Source organism: Lonchura striata, chromosome 11, assembly GCF_050655825.1.
Source record: "Lonchura striata isolate lonStrDom1 chromosome 11, ASM5065582v1, whole genome shotgun sequence".
Lineage (NCBI taxonomy): Eukaryota > Metazoa > Chordata > Aves > Passeriformes > Estrildidae > Lonchura > Lonchura striata.
Genome location: NC_140713.1, coordinates 14,190,164 through 14,211,635, shown reverse-complemented (window position 1 = coordinate 14,211,635; position 21,472 = coordinate 14,190,164). Strand labels below are relative to the sequence as shown.

Genomic DNA, 21,472 nt, shown 5'->3' with positions numbered 1-21,472 from the left:
ATAATAAAGCTAATAATAAAGCTTTTATATCGGAGTTTAGTATTTTTAATGTTTTGTATATGGACATGTGTTCCTTAAAAATGAAACTTAGCATCAGTCTGTTACAGCTACATAATTACATTGCATTTTTGTTTTGCCCTTGTATATTTTTTTCTCTCTTCATGTAAAAATCTGTTGCTGTCAATTGATACCTGTGAATGCAAAGAATTCTTTTCTTTCCAAACAGCAAGAATCTTTTCTCAAAAGGCGAGCTCTTTACACCATTCAGTTCATGTTTATTTAAAAGCTTAAAATCTTTAGCAAATCTCACTTTTTGTCCAACTGAAAATTGATTTTGCTAACAAAAGTGGTGTGGGCCTGTAAGAGAATATTCAGAAATATGCAAATAAGTACAGATAGAAATCTGTGTGAGCAGCTGAACAAAGCAATCAAATTTTCCTCATTGAAAGTTTGTTTAGCTCCGCTGTGAATGTTTTTGAACAGAATTATGAACTACTGTTAGTGAAATACTTCTTTTTGTAGGAAAAAGAGGAGCATTCTTTTTAATCAGAACTATTTTTAATACTCTACAATTTTTCTGCAAGGTCTTATATTTACAAAATAAAGCACATTGTAAATATTGAACAATAGACAGATATATTTCCTAGCAGTTTATAATATGCTGCGCATTCTGGGTGGGTTCCAAGCAGTAGTTAGTATAAATGATATGCCAATCAAAATTATTTTTGCAACTATAACCTGTTATAATGCAGTCTCTTATCTGAAACCTCAACTTGATATAAACCAGATCTCTTTTCTTAAGCTTTAAATGTTGCATGAAAAATTTCCCTTGTCCTGAACTAATCCTGCTTCTGTCCTGTAAGCTTCTTGCTAGTGCATGACAGCAAAGTATAATTTATCTAGAGGTTATATAAATCTTAATAATCACTACTTCCATTTGGTCATGTGTGTTTCTTTTTCCTCATTTCCTCATTGTAATTTTTGATGTACTTCAGTAAGTCAGGTTTGTACGTCCAACATGTCCCTTCTGGACCATCTCTCTAATGATTCAGCTTCTTCTCTAATGATTCAGCTTGTAAAAGCTGACTTTTTGAAAAAGTCCCCTGATGGCAGTGAGATGAATATTTAAAATATTACCATTTCTACTGGTGAATAAGTTTGTGGTTTCACACAATGTGCCATGTTTGTCACTGCTGTTAGTTCAACACATTCCTTCATCAACTCTTCATTTCTGCCCCATGTGAAAAAGAATCTTTAATTGCATTTAACTCCCCATATTCTGTGTTTCATTTTTTGCAGTGGGACCTGAAGTAAGTTGTATCAGCATAAGGCAAGGTGTACTGAGTTTTAGAACAAATAACTAAATAAGCAAGTGGGTGGAGGTTTGAAGCATGATGCATGCTGAGATGTTCTCTGGCACTTGGGGTCACTTAGCATCATTTCTGCTGGTGGCAGTGCTGACATCAGGAGTTTGAGTCACTGGAATGTCTTTTAGTTTCATTCCCACTGCTGCTGATATAACCATTTTATTGTTACATGGCATATTAATCTTTTTTTGAAGCAGAAAATGCTGTGAATCTCCTTTGTTGATGATGGCCATTCTAAATGTTGATGATTCTGTTCATATGACCCAGGAACTTCTGGTGTGGGGAGTGTGTGTAATTGTCACTTTAAGATTTTGATAATAAAAGAAATTATTAATGAAGTTGAAGGGCTGTGATATTCTCAAGCTGAACAAAATTCCATATCTTTGACGCAAACAGGAATTACTGAGCCAGTAGCATGAGCTGTGCTTCTGAGGGGAGGAGCAAACTGGAAATGGGCCTGAATTTCCCTAAATTTATGTTTATGAAGGAAAACATAGGAAGAGTGAAGAATATAGAAGGAGAATTTACAATTGAGAATGGTGAAGGGTTAATACTCCTTAGCCCCTTTTCACACATGCATGGTGTAACAATATACAAAAACTTTTTTCGTGTCTCAGAAGATGATATATTTATATGTTGACATGAAAATTGATAACCCTTTTATTTTCTTATAGTACTTATTTTAGCTACAGCTGATACTCCATTTAGTGGAATATGGCACAAAACCAGCACCACCATCTGAATCAAATGGCACAGCCTGATTTATGCTGGCAAATAACTCTTCAGTGCTTTTCCCCCCAGTAAATACCACAGCAGGTTTCTGTTTTTCCTAGGTAATTCTTATACAAATTATTGTTTGAATTTTGATTTGATGAGAGGTGTGAGGGTTTGGGGGTTTGGTATGTAAACAGAAGCAGAGGAGTTTCTTACAATCAGTGCTTTGTAAGGTTGGAATGAAGGTGAGCTTATAGCACTGAAGAGTTTCCTCTGTCCTTGGAATCTGTCCTTGGTGTTTTGGGTGGTGTTAAAGAAGGTCCCATGTGGAAATGTGTGAAGGGTCATCACATCATATTACCCAGAATTTCCCATGGCTGTATGTGAACTTAGACATGGACAGCTTTCATGTGCTGGAGAAGAAAAAACTATAAGATTGTGTGGATGACAAAGGAAAGAGATCTCTTTGCTCTAGACTTCTTTACTAGTGGTCTGGAATGATGAGATTAATTTAAATTTCATATTTGTTGTTACAAGCTATCCATTTTTTCAAATTATGAAAAAAAAGGCATTTATATGAAAGTGGGTGTAAAAATGTATCCTTTAAATTTTTACTAGATGCTCTCAAAATCATGCTTTACAGGGTATTACAAAATACTATATTTTCTATTTAATTTTGAAAATATTTCCTTTTCATGTTAATCTTTCTTCAAGTTATTTTAATCTCATTTTAATCTGTGTGTTTTATTTTATCTTTTCTTTATCTATCTGATAAGCTAATTTTTATTATCCTCCTCTGATAATCATTGCCTTACTATGCATTTCTATGGGTATTTATTCCGCACTTTATCTGCCTCCTAGTACTGAGCACTTGTACAGCATTTCATACCACTTGTATATCTTTTTATTCCTCTTCAAACCATACTATGTCTATTTTATTTGACAACTCACTTCTTCAATTAAAATGCATTTATTGTTCTTCACCAGTTTTGAAAATACAGTTGAGCGACTTTGTTTTGATTACCAAAGGAAAACTCTTTCACTGGAAAACTGCTATTATTCCAAGGCAGATCAGAAAAGGAATAAGAGGCCAAACCATTAGTGTGAGGATGGCTTGGTTTTGGGATTTTCTAACTCCAAAATCACTGGACAATTATTATCAGAAACCATTCTAGATGCTTATACAAATGAAAATAAAGCCATTGTTTATATTACCTTTTATTTATAACTGACACACTAGTTATTTTTCCCACCTTTTGTTAGTATTTTCCTCTTTTGGTAGCAAAAAGCTGCCAGAACATCACATGCTTTTGCCCCGTTCTTGCCTTCTCCATTACATTAACACTAACACTGTGTAGCATTTCCCAATTTAGGTAGAAAAAGTGACTGAGGAACTTTATGGCAAAGCAAAATCACCCCAGCTTGGCAGGTGATGTAGCAATCAACTGAATGGATTTCCTGTGATTTGTTCTCTCTGTGAACAGGCAGAGCAATTTGGATGTTTTGTGCTCCCTTGCATGGCTTTGCATTGTTTCATTGGCTTACTAGAACTGGATGTGGGATTTGAGGTTCTGGACCTTCACACAGCTTTGATATCACAGAAGCAACACAATGTCTGTGTTATAAATCTTGGCTAAAGTTAATTGTGTGATCCAAAATATAATACAGTAATGAAACAGCTGTAGCCCTGAGTGTTTGGGAAACAAAACCCTGAATAGACACGATTTTGTGAGAGAGCCCTGACACCTGGACTCACTTCTAGTGCCCAAAGATTTCTGATCTCTGGGGAATTTTCCATTACAAAAGTGGGATGGAGTGGTAGGGTTCAAGATATAAAATAAAATTGAGAGAACTCCCAGGAGTTTGCAGTTACTTGTAGCAGGCATCTGCCTGACAGAAGCATGTAGTTATAGTGCAAAGTATTACTTGGTTCTGTCAGAGTGGTTTCTGTATCAAAAATACAATTTCAGAGACACTCAAAGAAATATTTTTGGTAGAGCTCAGGTCATGTCATCAGCTGACAAGAAAAAGAGTTCCAAATGTATATAAGCTTGTGACTTTTCTGATTTGACATCCAGTTATCATGGATTGGAATTAACAGGTATCCCTAGGAATATGTTGCATAGTTTCTAACATTAAGACAAAGAAAGTTCATGCAGAGATTACAGCTTTTATGCATCTACTGATTATGATTACAATTCATGCATCTACTTTGAATTCATGATAAGGCTACATCTGATCATTTTAGATTCAACTAAGAAGTGTTCAACTTCTTGCACATCTTTGATATGAATAGCATGAGACTGAATTATCTCAGTCCACTAAAGTAGGAGAATATATTCAGAGTGTGAGTTGTGAGCTGTGGAACAGCTTGGCAGCAGAAATGCCACTAGGATCTGGTGTCTCTCATACTTCAAGAAAAGAAATGCAAGAATTTGCATGCATCAAAGCTCTTGCTTGCTTACATCAAGACATGAAGGATAGTACTTGACTGTTCAAGTGAGCTTTTATTACCAGTTTTAGTTTTATATTTAAAAACTTTGTTTTTTTCTATGGCATCTGAAAATTAAGAGAAGGAATTACTGGTATGCTTTTTAATATGCACTTAATTCTAACACTAATTGCTCATTAGTATTTTGACACACCAATGCTGAAGATAACCTGAAGACTTGAGAAGCCTGGTTTTGTGATGGTGCCAGGCATTTCCAGCCCTGCATGTGTGAGATGCTTTATAGAGAATCTCCATATTTTAACATCTGGAATTTTCCTAATATGAAGGTTTGAGTGAAACTTTATTCATTTCATTTATCGTAAATGGAATTTGCTGTGTACCCTTTGTGTGTCCTCAACTCCCAGCTGAAACTCAGGGGGTGCAATCAATATCTGAAGTAATTTCTGTGCCCACTTTCAAGAAAAAACACAGTGACCCAATTAAGTGAAGAAAATGCTATGCTGTAGTAATGGATGAAAATGCAATTAAAGTAGGTTACTCAGCTACAAAATAAAGTTTCTGCTGCCCAAAATGTTGCCTTTAGGTTGGAATGAAACAGTGGGAAGCTAAAGATGGATAAATTAAGCCTGATTAGTCTCTGTGGCATAAATTAGGAATACAAACCACCGTGAGGGATTATTCCACTTTTAAATTTAATTCTCCTGTACTGTTATTTCAGAGCATTGCATCCAATTCCACCTTGAATGTTTAAATAAAGTCAGATGCTGCTGAAGACTCTCCAGAGGCCTCCCTGCTGTGGGACTTGTAATGATGCCCCAACTAAAAATAGTGGAGAAATCCTCCAGGTTTCAGGTTGATGTGAAATAAAGGAACAGGAGGAAGTGATGTGTTCTGAGCATGTTTACAAAATACAGCTGTGACCTGTGTAGTACATGTGTATTAACACATGCAAGTTTTCCAAACTGAAAAATGTTGTCACCTGAGGAATATTTGAGGGTGACTGACTCCAGCTCTGGTGCTGGGGCTGGGGCATTTCTGAGTGGCTTTCCTCCGTTTCTCCTTGGGGCGTGTGTTTAACAAGAGGAGTTACATCCCACAGGCTGTCTTTGCAATGACTTGCTTTGTACAGCCTTGCACATGGTGAAGTAGAGTTAATGGAGACTTCAAAAAATCCTGTTTATCTATTTTGTTATGATTAGTGCTTCTAAAGTGGAAAGTATTTAATTTCATTAAAAATGCAGGAAGTCATGGTGTCAACAGGGCTAAGAGTTGAAATATTTAAGATTTTCTATATGTGCTGATTTTAGCCCGAAAGTATCTTGACTGATCCTCCATTATGATTATAAAATGTCTGCATCTGCTTCACCCTTTCTCTATCAATTTTACATTTAAAACTTGATATAATTTGCTAGTGTAGTAGAGATGATTCACAGTCTAGAATGGAATTTACAATTTTCACTGAAGTGAGTGAAATTTGATAGAAGATTGTAAGAAAAGCTACTTACAGCCCCAATTGCAGTATAATCACATCACTTTAAATTCGTGTGCGAAAATGTTACAGTAATCTTGAATATAGTGATGTAAAAGTATTTCTTGGGATCCTAAGTATAAAATGCTGTCATTATGCTAAGAAATGCTTAGGTTCAATGCTTAGACAGTTTATATAAAATAAAGGGGGGTAGGCATGATTAACAGCTTGATTGTATGATTCTAATGCCTCTAAGAGGGAAGTGAAACAGAAATGTTAATATGGCAAAACCAGTTCTGTGTTCATGCATTTACCTCCTGAAAAAGCCCAACCGAACAAAACTCCCTGTAGGAAAATCCCTTGCAGCTGTTGAGCTGCTGGGAGGTGAAGGGGGCTCACAGGTGTGGGAGGGGAGTCGAAGAAGGGCCCTTGATGCTGTCCTTGGTGCCCTGAGCTGCTCCCTCAGGATCTTGCTGGCTCTCAGGTCCTGGGGGGGCTGGAGGACTCTTGTCCTCCTCTTGTGTCAGGCTGTGGCTGCAGCCATGGCACCAGGGCTCCACATCACCAGTGCTCCATGGCACCAGGGCTCCATGGCACCAGGGCTCCATGGCACCAGGGCTCCACATCACCAGTGCTCCATGGCACCAGGGCTCCACATCACCAGGGCTCCACATCACCAGTGCTCCATGGCACCAGGGCTCCATGGCACCAGGGCTCCATGGCACCAGGGCTCCACATCACCAGTGCTCCGTGGCACCAGGGCTCCACATCACCAGTGCTCCATGGCACCAGTGCTCCATGGCACCAGTGCTCTACATCACCAGGGCTCCACATCACCAGTGCTCCATGGCACCAGGGCTCCACATCACCAGTGCTCCACATCACCAGTGCTCCATGGCACCAGGGCTCCATGGCACCAGTGCTCTACATCACCAGTGCTCCACGGCACCACGGCTCCTGCCACAACCTCTGTGGGACTAGGGGACCAGATAGGAGGGGCAACCCCAGCATCAGGGCCACAGACTTAGTTTGGGTCCTTTTTTCAAATTATTTTGTGGGTGTGTTGGAGGCCATTCTGAGAAGCTGTTGATCTTCTGTTGGTAAATGTAATGGAGAAAAGAGACATTTCCATCTTCTCACAGGACCATGGAAAAGCTCAGTTGTGCTTTAGCCTTGTGTCATTCTTTAGAGCAGCTGTGTAAAAAGAGCATATTGTAACTGCCATATGTCCTCAGATGTCATCAGAAATGAAGTCTTATGTAGAATTTCAGCTGTTTAAAATAATGTAAAATATGTACATCAAATGGGTGATGTGAAAACTGCATGTGTGAGAAGTCCTTTGCTTATGTGGAATCAAAATTGCCACAAAATTATAGAAAAATACATACAAACAGGAGCAATAAAAGTAAGTTATTTTTGCATTTTAGCAATATTTCCCTTCCATGACATTTATGCCTAATCTTATTTGTTGTAGCAACAAGTATGTGCTCATGAGAGTGGTTGGGAAAATAATTTTGTAGTTCATCACTGCAAACACATCTAGGTTAGAAAGCAAAGCAAGAAAACACATTCTTTAAATATTCATATATTTTTAAACAAAGACTTGAATAACTTCAGTGGCCTCTTCTTGGCATTATAACTGAGTATCTTAACATCTGGTATCTTTCTGTGTTTCAAGCTTCAGGCAGCAACAGGGTATGATAATAGGGAATGTAATTCAGAACTATGGGAAGTAACATCTGTAGATCTTGTAAGGTCTTTTTAATGTGAAACTCAGTGGGTTGGTCTCAGTTTGATATTTGCATTATCCTTGTACAGTGGAGAAGTAGTCTTAGCGTATGTAGGAAGACACAGATCTATGTTTGAGTTTTGTTATCTTTGAATGCACAACTGCACAGACTCTGGATAGGCATTCTTGTCTACAAAGAGTCAAAATAGTAAATTGAAACTCTTTGAACATGCAACAGAAAACTTATTGGTATGTTTGTCTTGGAGAACACTATCAAGATTCAGATGAATTTTATAACACCTTAATCTTGTATTAATATTAGGACCAGGACTGCTCCTTGAACCATCTTTAAATATGCATTCATTGAAATATGGAACAAGTACCATTAAAAGTCTGGCGTATGTTGAATTGCCTTGACTGTCAGTCAGCAGAATAATACTGTGCATATTCATACAAAGTTACTTCTTGCATATAAAAACATTTATAGAATGTGTCCTTGTTAAGAGATCTGAAAATGTCTAACATGAGACCATTAAATATTCCTTTCACTACTGTTCTTTTCAGTATCACACTTTGCAAGATATTATTCAGTTACAGCTTTTGGCTGTGGAATTCACTGAAGGAGTTCATATTAAAGCTTTTGGCTGGAATCACAGAGATTAAGTCAGTGCTTTTTATTGTTATTGTCAAAGTTTTTATTTGCTGGCTGAAAGCTTTTAAAGTAACTTCAAATGTTTCCATTCTAATTGCTTTCCAAAAAATTTAAATCTCTACTATCTGCAAACTGTGTCTGATGGATACTGAGACTATATAAGCAAAATATAAATGACTATTTTTCTTTCAGATCTTACTCAAGTATTTTATCCCACTAAGAATTTTTTTGGCTCTAAGCAGAGTTAGAGAATGTGTATGTATACATATATATACAGGCATAGCCTCACTTATATAAGGATATATATAATGATTAGTGTGGCAGATGTTTGAGACTCAAAAATTGGAATCTAAATGGTCCCCTGAATTAAAAGCTTTAAGATTTTAAATATCAAAAGATCATCACATGTGTGATTCTACACATATTTATGAACAGATTCAATAATTAATGAAACACTAATGAGATTATTCATTTGCCTAAAATTCAGGATTGAGAATGTGACAGTAAAGATGGGTACTTCATACTTTAAACTTTTGTGCTGCTGTGTGTTGGCTTGTTGATCATCAGTGATGTGGTTGTAAGCAAATGTGGCTTTCTGGCATGAGACCCCCTATAGGAACTCCTTTGGTTTTCTACAGGGCCTGCATTCCCCCCCCGCTCCATTGCAGGATCATGATATGGTGTGATAGAGAATCCTGGTGGGGAAGAAATGGAGAGAAATAACTGCTGTATAGCAGGTTCTGGTGGCCAAAGTCACCAAGGCTGTCACTTCCTGGGTGGCTTTTCACAAGTCCATGAAGACATGTCCTAGCAGATTTCTAGGCAGAACCTTGCAGGAAATTAACCCTCTTCCAGAAGACATGAACTACTGAAAATAGGAAAACACTCTAATCTGTCTCAGAAAGCAGATTGATTCTGTACTATTTTATAAAAATAACTAATCTTAAATTTGTTCTCAAATTTTGAATGGAAAGTCCCAAGTATAAACTTGGCACATATAGTATCTGTTACTTAATGGTCCAGTATTTCATGAAAGTGTTCCAAAATGGTATCTCTTGCTGACAGAAACACTGTCCCTACCCTTGTGTGTTCACACAGAGAGTTTGCTTTTAGATGAACTGAGATACCTTATGTGCTCACTGATATGTGGTCAGAGGATGACCCAAACGTCTTCTGGTCCAACTCTCAATCTCCTTTGTGCCCAGTGACTCAACCCATAACCTCCTAGAGCTGCCTGTTGTCTGTGGTGAATCGTTGGCATCCTGCCAGAGGAGTGAGTCCCAAAATTTCTGTGGGTACTGACGCAGTGTCAAAATCAAGGCTACCATTTTGCATTTATCCTGAAATAAAATGTCTTCTTCATTTGCAAGGTTTAAAACAGTGCTTCATTCACTTAAAATGATGTGAATACCTAACAACGTTGCTGGTGTGGCACCTCTCAATATTCTGCCTTATTTTTTCTAGCAGCAAAATCAAAATAGAATACTTGTATTTTATAAAATAATATGGATACTGTCTAGTGCTTCTGAAGTATTGAAACTTCCATGCTCTTCCAGAAAAGAACTCTCTGCTTCTACTATGAACACATAATAACTTAGGAGTAAAGCCTCTACAGAGGCTGGATATCCATCTAGAAGAGAAAGGATTGGAGAATTCTTGTATGTTTTTCTATGTTAATTGAGAAAATAATTTGTGTTTTCTGATGAGAACACCCCCAGTATTTAATACATCTGGTGAGGACACTGCTGTTCGTAGATGGTGATATTATTAAAAATTTAAAAAGTTAATATTATTGAAAAAAAAAAAGTCCCCTATCCCAGCCCTCCTCCCACTCCTTCCACTTCTGCCAGAATAATTTTAGTGTATATTGTTTTGTTTGGAATAATCAGGCTGAAGTAGCATTAGTCCAGCTTCTCATCTTTTAATTACAGACAGTTTATTGTCTATGCTGTCCCACTTTCTGCATGGTTCCCCACCAGCCAGCTAGACTTAGCAATCTCCATTAATTTAATTTGGCATTTCATTCAATCAGACAGGCTGTGAACATGATGAATTTTTTTTTTTAAATAACACAATGCTCATTCTTAATTGATGTCCTTATCAGACATTGTATTTGCCAGAGCTGTAATTATTGGTCAGGCAGCAAAATCAAATCTGCCCAAATGCAGTGAAGATGTTCTCTGGTGAAATTATTAAGATACAGTACTTAGACCTGCAAAGTAATTTAGTTTTGGTCTGTAATTACATCTTTTGGGATTGTTATCTTTCATTTTACTCATAAGGGTAGTGTAACCTCAGAGGAATTAAATTGCCAAATATGAAGATAAAACTGAGATTCTTGCCATAATATATATTTGTGCTAGTTGGTATTTGAAAACCACAAATATGCTCACACCATAAAATAATGATTTTATGAATGGCTATATTTAAAAAAAATATGGATTTTAATTTTACTGCAGAAATACTGTGTGGTCATTTGAGGGTGCCATTTTCCATAAGCAGTAAATTGGCATCAGAAATGATAGAATTTGGATGTGTAACTATCTAAAATACATACACAGGAGGTCATGTAATGCTGTGACAGAACTGATTTAGAGCTTGTTCTACAGGCAGGGAGAATTTTGACTACAAATACTATCCTGACAAACTTTAATGTGTATTTTGACTAGACATTAAATAATAATTATGAAGGGATGGCTGGTGTCATGATAATTAAGTTCAAATTCTGTTTTCCAGGAAGGGTTGGGATAAAGTTCCCTTTAATTAAAAAAAAAAAAAAAAAAAAAAAAGGGCAGTAGGGAGTGGATTCTGTCATAACTATACATTGTAAAATTTATTCTCAGATATATGATATGTAATTTTTCTTTGAGCATAGAATTGCAGTCATTCCTTTTAAGCAAAATGTAAGTTGATGTATTATCTATGAGTAGATGATAAAATGTGTTTCTTTCCTGTTTTGGATATATATTTTAAGTTTTTCATTTGGGACATTTATTCACGTTTCATGTTTTGTTATCCTGTGCTGGAATAATAACCTTCCCAATTGTGTTTCTTCCTTGGGGTTGCACTATTAAACAGCAGTATTGTAAAAAGAATTATTTGGCATATTTAACAAATTTACCTGCTGAATTAAATTTTCTTTATGAGTGTAAAAATATTATTTTAAACATTCAGTTTTTCTTCTGTTGAGATGCTCAGTTAAAAGTCTGTGCTCCTTTATGTGTGGTTTCATGTAGCTTATGTATTTTTGTATTTGACTTGAGCAAATGGATAGTTGGATGTGAGTTCTAACATTTTTCAGATTAGAATTCCACCATAAGTCAGTTGATTTAAAAACAGGTTGTAAAAAATATTAATGAATGAACATTGTAGTAAAATTATTTCTCCATGAAAATCAGTAGCAAAATTCTGATTAACTTTTATAAGTTCAAAATGTTATTCTTTGGGTCCATAATAGTAACACCTTCAAATGTTATTTGCTTTAATCTTGCAGCTTTTTTAAAACTATTATAGTTTTGTGTTGTGAAGTTTTCTTTTGTCTTTTATCTCTTGCTGTGATGAGTCAATCACAGTTGCCAAAGAGTCCAGAGAGTGGCCACAATTGCGATTTTCTGAAGACTTTTTTAGCTGGAATTCAGACTCAGTGGACATTTAATCACTGATTTTTATCCCAAGCTGCCAAGGGTTTTCTGTGGCATTCATCATATCAGAATTCTGCCTTAAAACAACTGCTCATTAGTCTCAGCTTTCATAACCAACCAATTTTTAAGCTCTGGTGAGTACAAAGAGTAGTTTGAAAATCCAAATAGCATTGTGCTGTGCCCGTTCCAAGTGCCTTATTCCTTGATTACAAACAAATAGCCTAACATTTGGCCCCAGAGGTTTGGTCTAAGAAAACACATTTGGTAGAAGTGTGGCAGTGATACAGTTTTTATATCCCCAGTGCTGGGCAGGAGTTGATTTGGTCTTCATTAGAGCATGTGGTGAGGAATGAAAGAGAATGAATTTCCCCCTTGCTTTACAAATATACAGCCTTGCTAGAGAAGCTCAGTAAGGTCAGGTGTTTGGCTTCAGGTCTGGCAAGAGAAGAGAAGAGCTTCAACCAGCTATTTTAGAATGAATGAGTTTTCTGGACATGCTTTATACAAATAGTTAGTAAACCAAGCATCCAGTCTCATTCTAGTCTTCCTGTCTGTCCAGGGGAATTTCAGCAGTGCAAAGATTCAGGTGCCCTTCCAAAATACAAGAGCAGGGGATGGAACTGTTGTGGTTTTAATGCAGTGATTTGCATGAAGCTGTGATTCACAGCAAGTTCAGAAGAGGCTTTGTTTGTGTGCAGTTCATTTCCTGAAATGGGCAGATGCGTGTGGTTTCCATGGGTTGGTGGTGGCAGTCAGCTGGGTACTCCCACTTAATGTGTTCATCAAAACTGAACAGAGAGTTTGAACTGGAACCAAATGAAAAAAATTGTAATGCAATGGTGTCTATTGCCAAAGGAAGCTGGAGACATTTTACTCTTTCCTAGTTACAGAGCAAGGGTTCTTTAGATGAAAAAGTTTAACCAAAACCTTGCTAACTGCTCTGGCAAAGTTCTTTGCAAAGCCTCCCAACACAAGAACAGCTGTACTAGGTGCTGCATCTTAATCTTTTTCTGTCCCAGGGAAACCCAACAGGAGGGAGCCTCTGGGAGTCTACCTGGGCCAGCCAAATTGCTGGGTCTCCCCTTTAATTTGGATCCCTGCTGGCAACCATACCGATGCTCTGAGCTGTTTATGTTCCTTAAGAAAATAAATGGAGGAAAATATTGTCTGCAACAAGAATCTTTTCACAAAAAATTATTTTACTAAAATAGGCAAGGACCCGTTGTTCTATTTAGAATGATTTATAACTGTTCCCAGCTGATCACAAACTGTTTCTAAATTAAAAGCCATTAATTATAGCCTTATATAGATACAAAGATATGCAAGAAGTGCTTTGTAATTCCAGCTCTGCACTTCAGGTGAGAGCTTTTTAAATTACTTGGACCATTGGAGCCACCTGCTTGACTAAATGCTGAGGGCCCTGTGTTTCAGTACTCATCAGTGCATTGCAGTGTTAACATTGTTACTGATTTTTCTTATTTCTCCAGGGCAAATACTAATTAATGGATACAATTCACAGCTGATTAGCTGTAGTTTCTTCAGTAATTACATTCGCACACTAACTGTTCAGAAGAGGATTTCTAACCCAGTTCTTATTTCACTCTAAGCTTAATTTGTTTTTTGAATTGTTTAGGTCCTTAAGATAATAACCATTTTATTTTCTTTTGTTGTTATAGGTACCATTAGATAATATGGAAGTTTAATCTTAGAAATACTCACTGATAATTGTTATGTGCCTTCAATGGATTTCTAGTTTAGAGGCAAAAAATAAATGTGAAGAATATTAGTTGTGATCCATACTAACAAAAGCTGAAATATTCCAGTTTCTGACATCATTGCCTGAGTCATACACAATGGGGTCTTAAATATTATAGCCTAAGAACAGAATGACTTGAAGGATATGTACCTGTAACTTTTAGCTTTGACATTTTTTGTTATATCATTTGCTTCCACAGTCTTAATAAAATGGAAAATTAAAGTGTCAGTGTCCCCTTTGTCTTACTTTGATAAAACAAAAAATAAGAAAACCACCCTAGCAATCAGAAAGCAGTAGCTGTGCTGAGAGCAATATATGTCCATCATGCCCTTAGTTATCCTTTGAAAACTTAATTTCTTTTTTCTTTTTCTTTTTTTTTTCCTTGTTTTTTTTGTTACTGTAGAAAGAACAGCTCTATTTGAGCCATTTGAGTTTTTCATGTAAATCATTCTTGGTTTGCCTCTAACTGACATGAAAAATTCTATCCTGTCGATCGCACTGTTGAGCTGAAGTAGTGTCTTTGTGTAACAAATCCACACACACATCCCCAAGTGCCAAAACAGTCATTTGAATGTGCAATTTTACTTGAATTTTTTAATCTCCAAACATGGGTGACATCTGGGCTTTTAAAAAATGGATGACATTACTTGAGTATCTGCATAGCTGGGGATAACAGAGTTTTAATAGCTATGAGGCAGCCTACATATTGTGCTAAGGCCTCTGTTGCTTAACATGTGTTATAGGTTGAAAGATTCAGAATGATAAGTACAAAAATGGAATTTGTTACTTCACAATGAGGGATCTCATCTTGTATTCCTTTCCTCCCCTATGAGTGTCTTTTAATTTGGTTGATGTCCTGTTTAGTCAATCTGACAATTCATCAGGTACACAAGACTCCAGTTTTTTTTTTTTTTTTTATCTCCTTTTAACTTTGTCTTATTGCCAGAAGTGAATGAGTTTTCAGAGCAAGAGCCTTTCTTGAAAGGATCACTGGTCCCTCCAGTGAGAAACTGGAGAGACTGAAACATTTCACTGCTAAAAACAGTCAGGCACAAGTGCAGCTGTAGCAAATAGAGCTGAAGCAAAGTGGTTTTCCTTTCAGGACAGGTTCAGCTGCTCTGAAAGCACAGCAGAGTTTCTTGCTTGGAAAAAACAAGTGCATGGTCACCCATCCCCACGCACTGCTTACAGAGCTTGTACTGCTGTGGGGAGTGTTTGCTGTTGTGGGGCTGAGGGGGGCAGGTCCACCAAGATCTGGCAAGATAGGATAAAGTCTTCCTAAAAATATTAGTTTTATTAAACTAAAAAAATGGGAGTTAAGGGAAGAATGCTCAGTGTGAGTTCAGCAGCAGTGATGTGGTAGGGACAGGGGCTTTTCCCTCCCTCAACACTCTGTTTTGTGCTGTTCTGTGCCTGGCAGCAGCGATGTGCATATGGGAAAGTTTTGCTGTAGGTGCCTGACATGCCTGGTGTCTGTTCCTTGAAGCGAAGACTTTGGATGCCTCTCTCCTCTGGGAACGTGCATAGGACTGGTTATGAGCCTAAAAGCCTTTGGAAGTGCTGTTCAAGGGCATAAGGCACAGTATTATGCTGATATTCTCTTTCTTGTCTGTGTTCAGTCTGTAGAAGTAAAAGCACCTATCTTCTTCAACAAGTGTTCATACTGGAGAATTTCTCTGATTTGCAAAATGTTCTGTGTTAATGTTCACTGGGAGAGTGGGAGCTCCATTGCAGTGAAAGATAAAGGGGGATTGTTTAGCTTTTCAATGTTGTGGAAAGAAAGAGACTTCAGGAACAGCATTGCAGATTCTCATTCTTCCCCTTACTGGCCTTCAGCTCCTTGGAGCCAGGTCTACTTGGAGTAGGAATACAGCAGCTACAGCAATCAGGATCACTGGCAGAAATGCTATAATGTGCATCAAAAGACATGTAGTAGAGTAGAAATATCTTTCCTGGGGGTCTCTTCCTAACAGATTCTTAATTTCCAAAGTCACCTTTAGGTCTCTGGGGTGGCTTTGCTGTGTGGGCAAAAAATGTTGGAGAGATACACATGAATATCTTCCTTGTAAAGGCTGAAGGATGCAGAGTATGTATAACAATAATAATAGTAATAATAATAATAATGATGATGATGTTGTTGAAACCAATTGAGTTCTGACTTCAAAGAACATCTGCAAATACTTTTTATCTGTTTGTTGTTTTGGTTTTGTTGTTTTTCTTACCCCAACCTTTTCTATGCCAGTGATGGGGTAAAGAAAAGTTTATCATGGCATACATTAAATCGAAATATTTATTTTTCTTTCAGTTTGGAAACAATAACAACTACATGAACATGGCAGAGGCAAATAATGCATTTCTTGCTGCAAATGAGGTAGATGTTTTTATTTTTTATCTATGCTCATATTCTGCGGTTTGCGGTGATAATTTAACAGACTTTGAATGGATGAAGAGTGAAGTGCCGAATTTCTGTGTGTTTTATGGAGCACAAAATAAAGACTTTAATGAGAAAGAAAATAACCTGACAGCTCTCCATTACTAGTCAATTTAGCTGTCCATAAGGCTGTTACTTACATAGCATGTCAATAGAAACAAATCTGCTTTATGTATGGAAAAAAATTATGAACAGAAGGAAACAAATAAAAGGCACAGTAGGTGTACACTTTGAAAGCAAGCTTAGTAATAGTCATTACTAGCTAATGTTCTAATTTTTGTTATAGATACAAATGGTTTAATTTGGGTTCTCAATACTCATAAGAGATAGAAAACCAAAGCCAGCTCTGTTGCCTGAAGTTTATGTGCGACATCAAGGAATCTTTTGAATCCAGGGTCCACAACAAGCCCAGAGGCTGGGCTGATGGAGGCTGGCTGGGCTGTGGAGATGATGCATTTGATCACTGCCTTTGAGAATGGAGAAAGGAGAAAGTGTGGGAACTCCAGGCTCCATGTATCTGCTAGGTGGGGCCACCTTATAGGAGACAATCATCACACTAATCCTGACCCCAGTGCAGACAGAATCTGCCTTTGCTCATCCATGGAACCCAAGCTCTTACTCCATGCACTGCCTTGCATGTACACAGCAATATGGAGAACAAGAACTGTTTAGAGGCTGCATGTCATAAATGATCTGCCCAACATGAGGAAAGGGTAGAAAACCAGGCAGCCCTGATTTTTGTGTTGTAAGTGGGGACTCAGTCACAGGTATTCCTGTGCACTTCTAAAACAATGACCTCAGAGAAAATAAGCAGAAAGGTGTAACAATAAATATAAAGGTTAGAATTTAGGGTAAGATTTTATGAATCATTTATACAATGGTCACCATCTCTTTTTACCCAGCAAGACTGCTTAGATAAGGGAATATTATTTGGCACTAGCTCCAGTGTTATTTGTGATAATGAACACAAACCCCATCTGTAATGACAACATGATGTTTCTTTCTGTAGAATTTCTTTCCTACATTTGAATCAAACATTGATGAAAGCTCTGCTGCCAGCAGCTGTTCAGAGACAATTTAATTCCAGCTGTGATAATTCACCGTGTCAGACATTGGCTGTTATATGTTGATACAACAGTTCTCCAGATTTGCATTTTTATCAAAAGGAACAAATGTTTTGAACATTTCAGTACAGATGGCATTTAACCATGCACACAGTTTTTTTTTGGTTTTTTTTTTTTTTTAATATATGTGTGAGATATAAATATTTGAAAAGTTAATAACTTAAAAAAATATGATTGGTAAGATAAATCTCACAAATGTTATACCATCTTTTGGTCATAACACCACCTTTCTGCAGTCCCAAATTGCATACTATTCAGGCTCTTTTTACAGACTGAATAGCCCAGTGATTTGGATTTAAGGCTACTTCACTAAGGGGGTTGCTTTCTTCTTAGATTACATCTATTTTATTCTCAATCTTATTCCTGTTATATGTTTGTTTTTTGTTTTTTTTTTTTTTTAAAGATATATACATATCAGGATAAATTATACACTCAGAATTAAATTCAGATTTAAAAATCTTAAGGTATTCCATCAATTTACTCTCCCATTTGACCTAAGTATTAAGATGGATGCTACTTTTCTAAGTAAAAGAATGTATTATTATCTAGCTGTGTTATATATTTCTGCAGCTGTCCTGGAATTATTCTGTTAGATAGGGAAAAAAGATCTAGTTCTTCTAATTACTAATATCTCATAAATATGTCAAGTAAAGAGAGGTTCAAATGTACTATAATAATACTGATTTCACTGAACCCTTTTGCTTGAACAAGGAATAAAAATATGATTAAGTGTTACTGTTCGTATTAAAGCGTGAACCTTACTTTGCAATTACTGCATTACAATGTATTTAATTATAGTGGTTTTGCATTAACATGAATGTAGCTTTCTCGGTATTATTTTGGGCCTGAGCACTGCTGAGCTAGAATCCCATTTATTTCTGTAAATAATGCCTTAAGAGTGTAATCTTAGAGCACATTCAGGCTTAGAAGCCACACATTTGCTTTATGTTTCCTGTCTCTATGTCATGATTACTACGACTCATTTTAAAGCACCTTAAATATTTATTGAAATAATATTTCAAGTGTTAATTACAGTGGTAATGAAAACAGCCAAATGCCACATATCAAGAATGAGTGTTTATCCGTATTGTTAATGTGATATGTTAGATTTCATTAAGCAGTAATGGGGTAGCAAATGAGTCACAAATTACAGTTGCATCTGTTACTAGACCACATTAGTGCCAAAATAACTGCAAATGCAGCCATAGGGTTATGTTCATTAGCCAACCACTTCTCCTGGCCAATCCATCCTTTGTGTTTGTGAACCACGGGGTCCATGAGAAGAAAAATTCACACCTTTTGTAATATAGCAGTGGGGAAGTCAAACATCTCCCTAATCCAGGCCCAGCCTTCACATCCAGAATTGAGTTACAGCCTTGCAGTTGGAGCGAGATGGGCACAGTCTCAGCAGACTCTGACAGTGCTGCAGACTGCAGCAATCTGGGACCCCATCATTTCTGGTGTGAGACCAATAATGACAGCTGACAGGTTCTATATGCAAGCAAAGGTTTTTCTTGTGTTTCAGTTTCCATCTTCTCTCAAGCGGTTATTAATTTATATCATCATTAACAGTTTGAAGGATGACAATTTGCAGCAGTTAATGAGATCTTTCACTGAACTTATCATTTTTAAATTAAGTGGCATTAAGTCACTCTTTCAAACAATGTAATTAATACATAAAACAATTCTCCCTTCCGCCCCAACCTGAATCCTGAACTAATGCAAACAAACAAATCCCAGAGCAGCCTTGCATGTCCAGAACAAGACAAGAGTGCCTATTTTAGGATTGCCAACTGCCCAATTTGATCAAGGCAGTCCTGATTTGGGTACATTTGAAATGGCCTAATTTCAAACATTGAATTTCAATTATTAAGTAGCAGTGGACCTGAAATAATACATGAAAGTTCATTTAACTCTCAAAAAATTTGAATAAGCGTAGCTCATTTGTTTCCCAAATAAAAGTCAGCAACGTTGAAGCCAGACACAGACTCTGAATAAAGATTATATTTGACAGACACATGCACACGTACAGACATGCACAAACCCTGAAGATAACTGGCAGTAAATGTTTTGCTCAAGGCATCTTAACAGGTGTTTAGTTCATAACAAACCTACTGTTCAAACAAAGCTGGCTTGCTTCAGAAAGCACTGGAAACTGCTGTAATCACCCTCACGCTTTCATATGTCTCTCCTCCAAATTGCAACCTCTGTTTAAAAGGCTTCACTATATTTTGGGGATGGAAAACAAATAAAGAATGGTAATATTTCATGTTTGTTAGTGGATAAAAGCAAACAAAAGATGTGAAATGGTCAGTGCTGACTTCCTGTTGTTTGTATGCTACGAAATTGTCAGTGTTTTATGAAGCGTGAGAGTAATGTAAGCTGTTTGTGCTATTTTACTAACATATCAATAAAGTGGCAGTTTGTTATTCAGCCAAATCCAATGTAGCTGATATTCGGACTAACAACAGACAGATGTTGCTAATTAAGTGCACATTAAAAAACTGTTAATACTGATACTCCATTTAAGCCATATGATAATGAGACTTAAATCTTTAATCAGAATGATCCACAGACTCATTCAGCATACGAAACTTTAAAATTTTGCTGGTTATTATAGAGTTTGCTTTTGAGAAAAAACTAAGATTTGGACTTCAGATGTGGAGGTGACTGCTGAGCCCTGTGTGCCCTAACACTGTTTGCCTTGTCGTGTCCTTTTCCAGCAGACGTTCCATACGCCGAGCCTTGGGGATGAGGAGTTCGAAATCCCACCCATTACCCCCCCACCTGAGTCAGACCCCTCACTGGGCATGGCAGACATACTGCTCCCCTTTCAGGGCCTTGGTGACCAGCTGCCTGCACAAGGAAATGAATTTACGCCTCAGTTTCCCCCCCAGAGCTTGGATCTTCCCTCTATTACAATATCCCGGAATCTCGTGGAGCAAGACGGAGTCATCCACAGCAGTGGATTGCATATGGTAGGTCTGGTTCTTTGTGTGTTCCCATTGCCTAATGGTGTCTGTCGCATGTAGATCTGGGCCATCTCTCAGTTTTCATTGACCTCTCACTAGATCTGGGCCATCTCTCAGTTTTCATTGACCCCTCAGAAGATCTGTGTGCTTCCTTGGGTGCCTGACCAAGCTGTTGTTCTGTGTCATGTTACAGGCGTGTTCTGGATGAACAATGACACATGTGTTGTTACACAGCAAACAATGATTGGCTATTGCTCAGCTCCCTAACGCAGTTGCCAAATGGTTAAGGGTTAAATACTGGTGGATTCAGCAAGATAAACATGTTTGTTAATGTACAGTGCCATGCTATACTGTTTGTGAACAGATCTCTTGAGAAGAAGCAGTCAGGCTTTACAAACACAGTATTTTCATTTTGAGAATGGACTTGGAAGACCATATCCATTGGCATCATGTGCATCCCAAGTGCTCCTAAAGTTCAAAAATGTGTTACGCAGTTGGCACTGGCATCAAGAATTGAAAGACCATAGTGTTGGCCAGGGTGAACTACAACATTTAGAATGAATTGCTTGTCTGTATTTGAAGTGTAGGACCCAGATCTGACATCCATCAGGATATTTTGAGAGTGCAGTATTGAGAGTAGTTCAGAAGGAGAGCCAGACACAGTATGGCAGCAGGAAAAAAGCAGTGTATTTCCCTCTATCCTGTATATTCCATGGGCTAAATCTTTATAAGAGGGAATTCACTAATTTTTTTCAAACTCCTAATACAAGTGAGAGGGATGTATTGCCTTGACAATACTCAGAAATATAGGGCCATAAAAAAGCTTTGATGTGTCCAGTGCTCTTGCTGGCCATAGAGGCTGGGACAGGGTGGTCTTCTCTTCCTGAGCTGTGTCTGGGTCCTCAAGAATAGGGAGGCATGATCTGGGTGTGGAAGAGCTGAGTGATGGGGACTGTGAGGCTAATTCCAGAGTTAATTAGACCAATCAGAAGCAGGGATGTGTGGAGTTTCCTCCAGAACCTGTAGACACTGTAGAGCTGCAGTCTCCAAGGGAGGTTATTGCAGTGTTATTGCAGAGTTTCCCTTTGGGCTCAGGGGGATCTCCCAGTGTGGGTTTCTGAGAGCTTTGTGCAGTAACATCCACACAGCCAGCCATGAGACACAGC

At 37.6% G+C, this 21,472-nt stretch overlaps 1 protein-coding gene across 2 annotated transcripts in view; it reads left to right on the top strand.

The window, feature by feature from the left end:
- TOX3 (TOX high mobility group box family member 3) overlaps positions 1 to 21,472 on the top strand; it is a 74,314-nt gene that overhangs the window by 32,933 nt on the left and 19,909 nt on the right. Inside the window, exons 2-3 of one of the 2 annotated variants that reach the window (XM_021555056.4) lie at positions 16,085 to 16,150; positions 20,061 to 20,312. In XM_021555056.4, the coding sequence (XP_021410731.1) occupies positions 16,085 to 16,150; positions 20,061 to 20,312 (318 nt within the window). Of the gene's footprint in view, positions 1 to 16,084; positions 16,151 to 20,057; positions 20,313 to 21,472 lie in introns of both variants that reach the window. The other variant, XM_021555055.4, reaches the window with a different exon arrangement.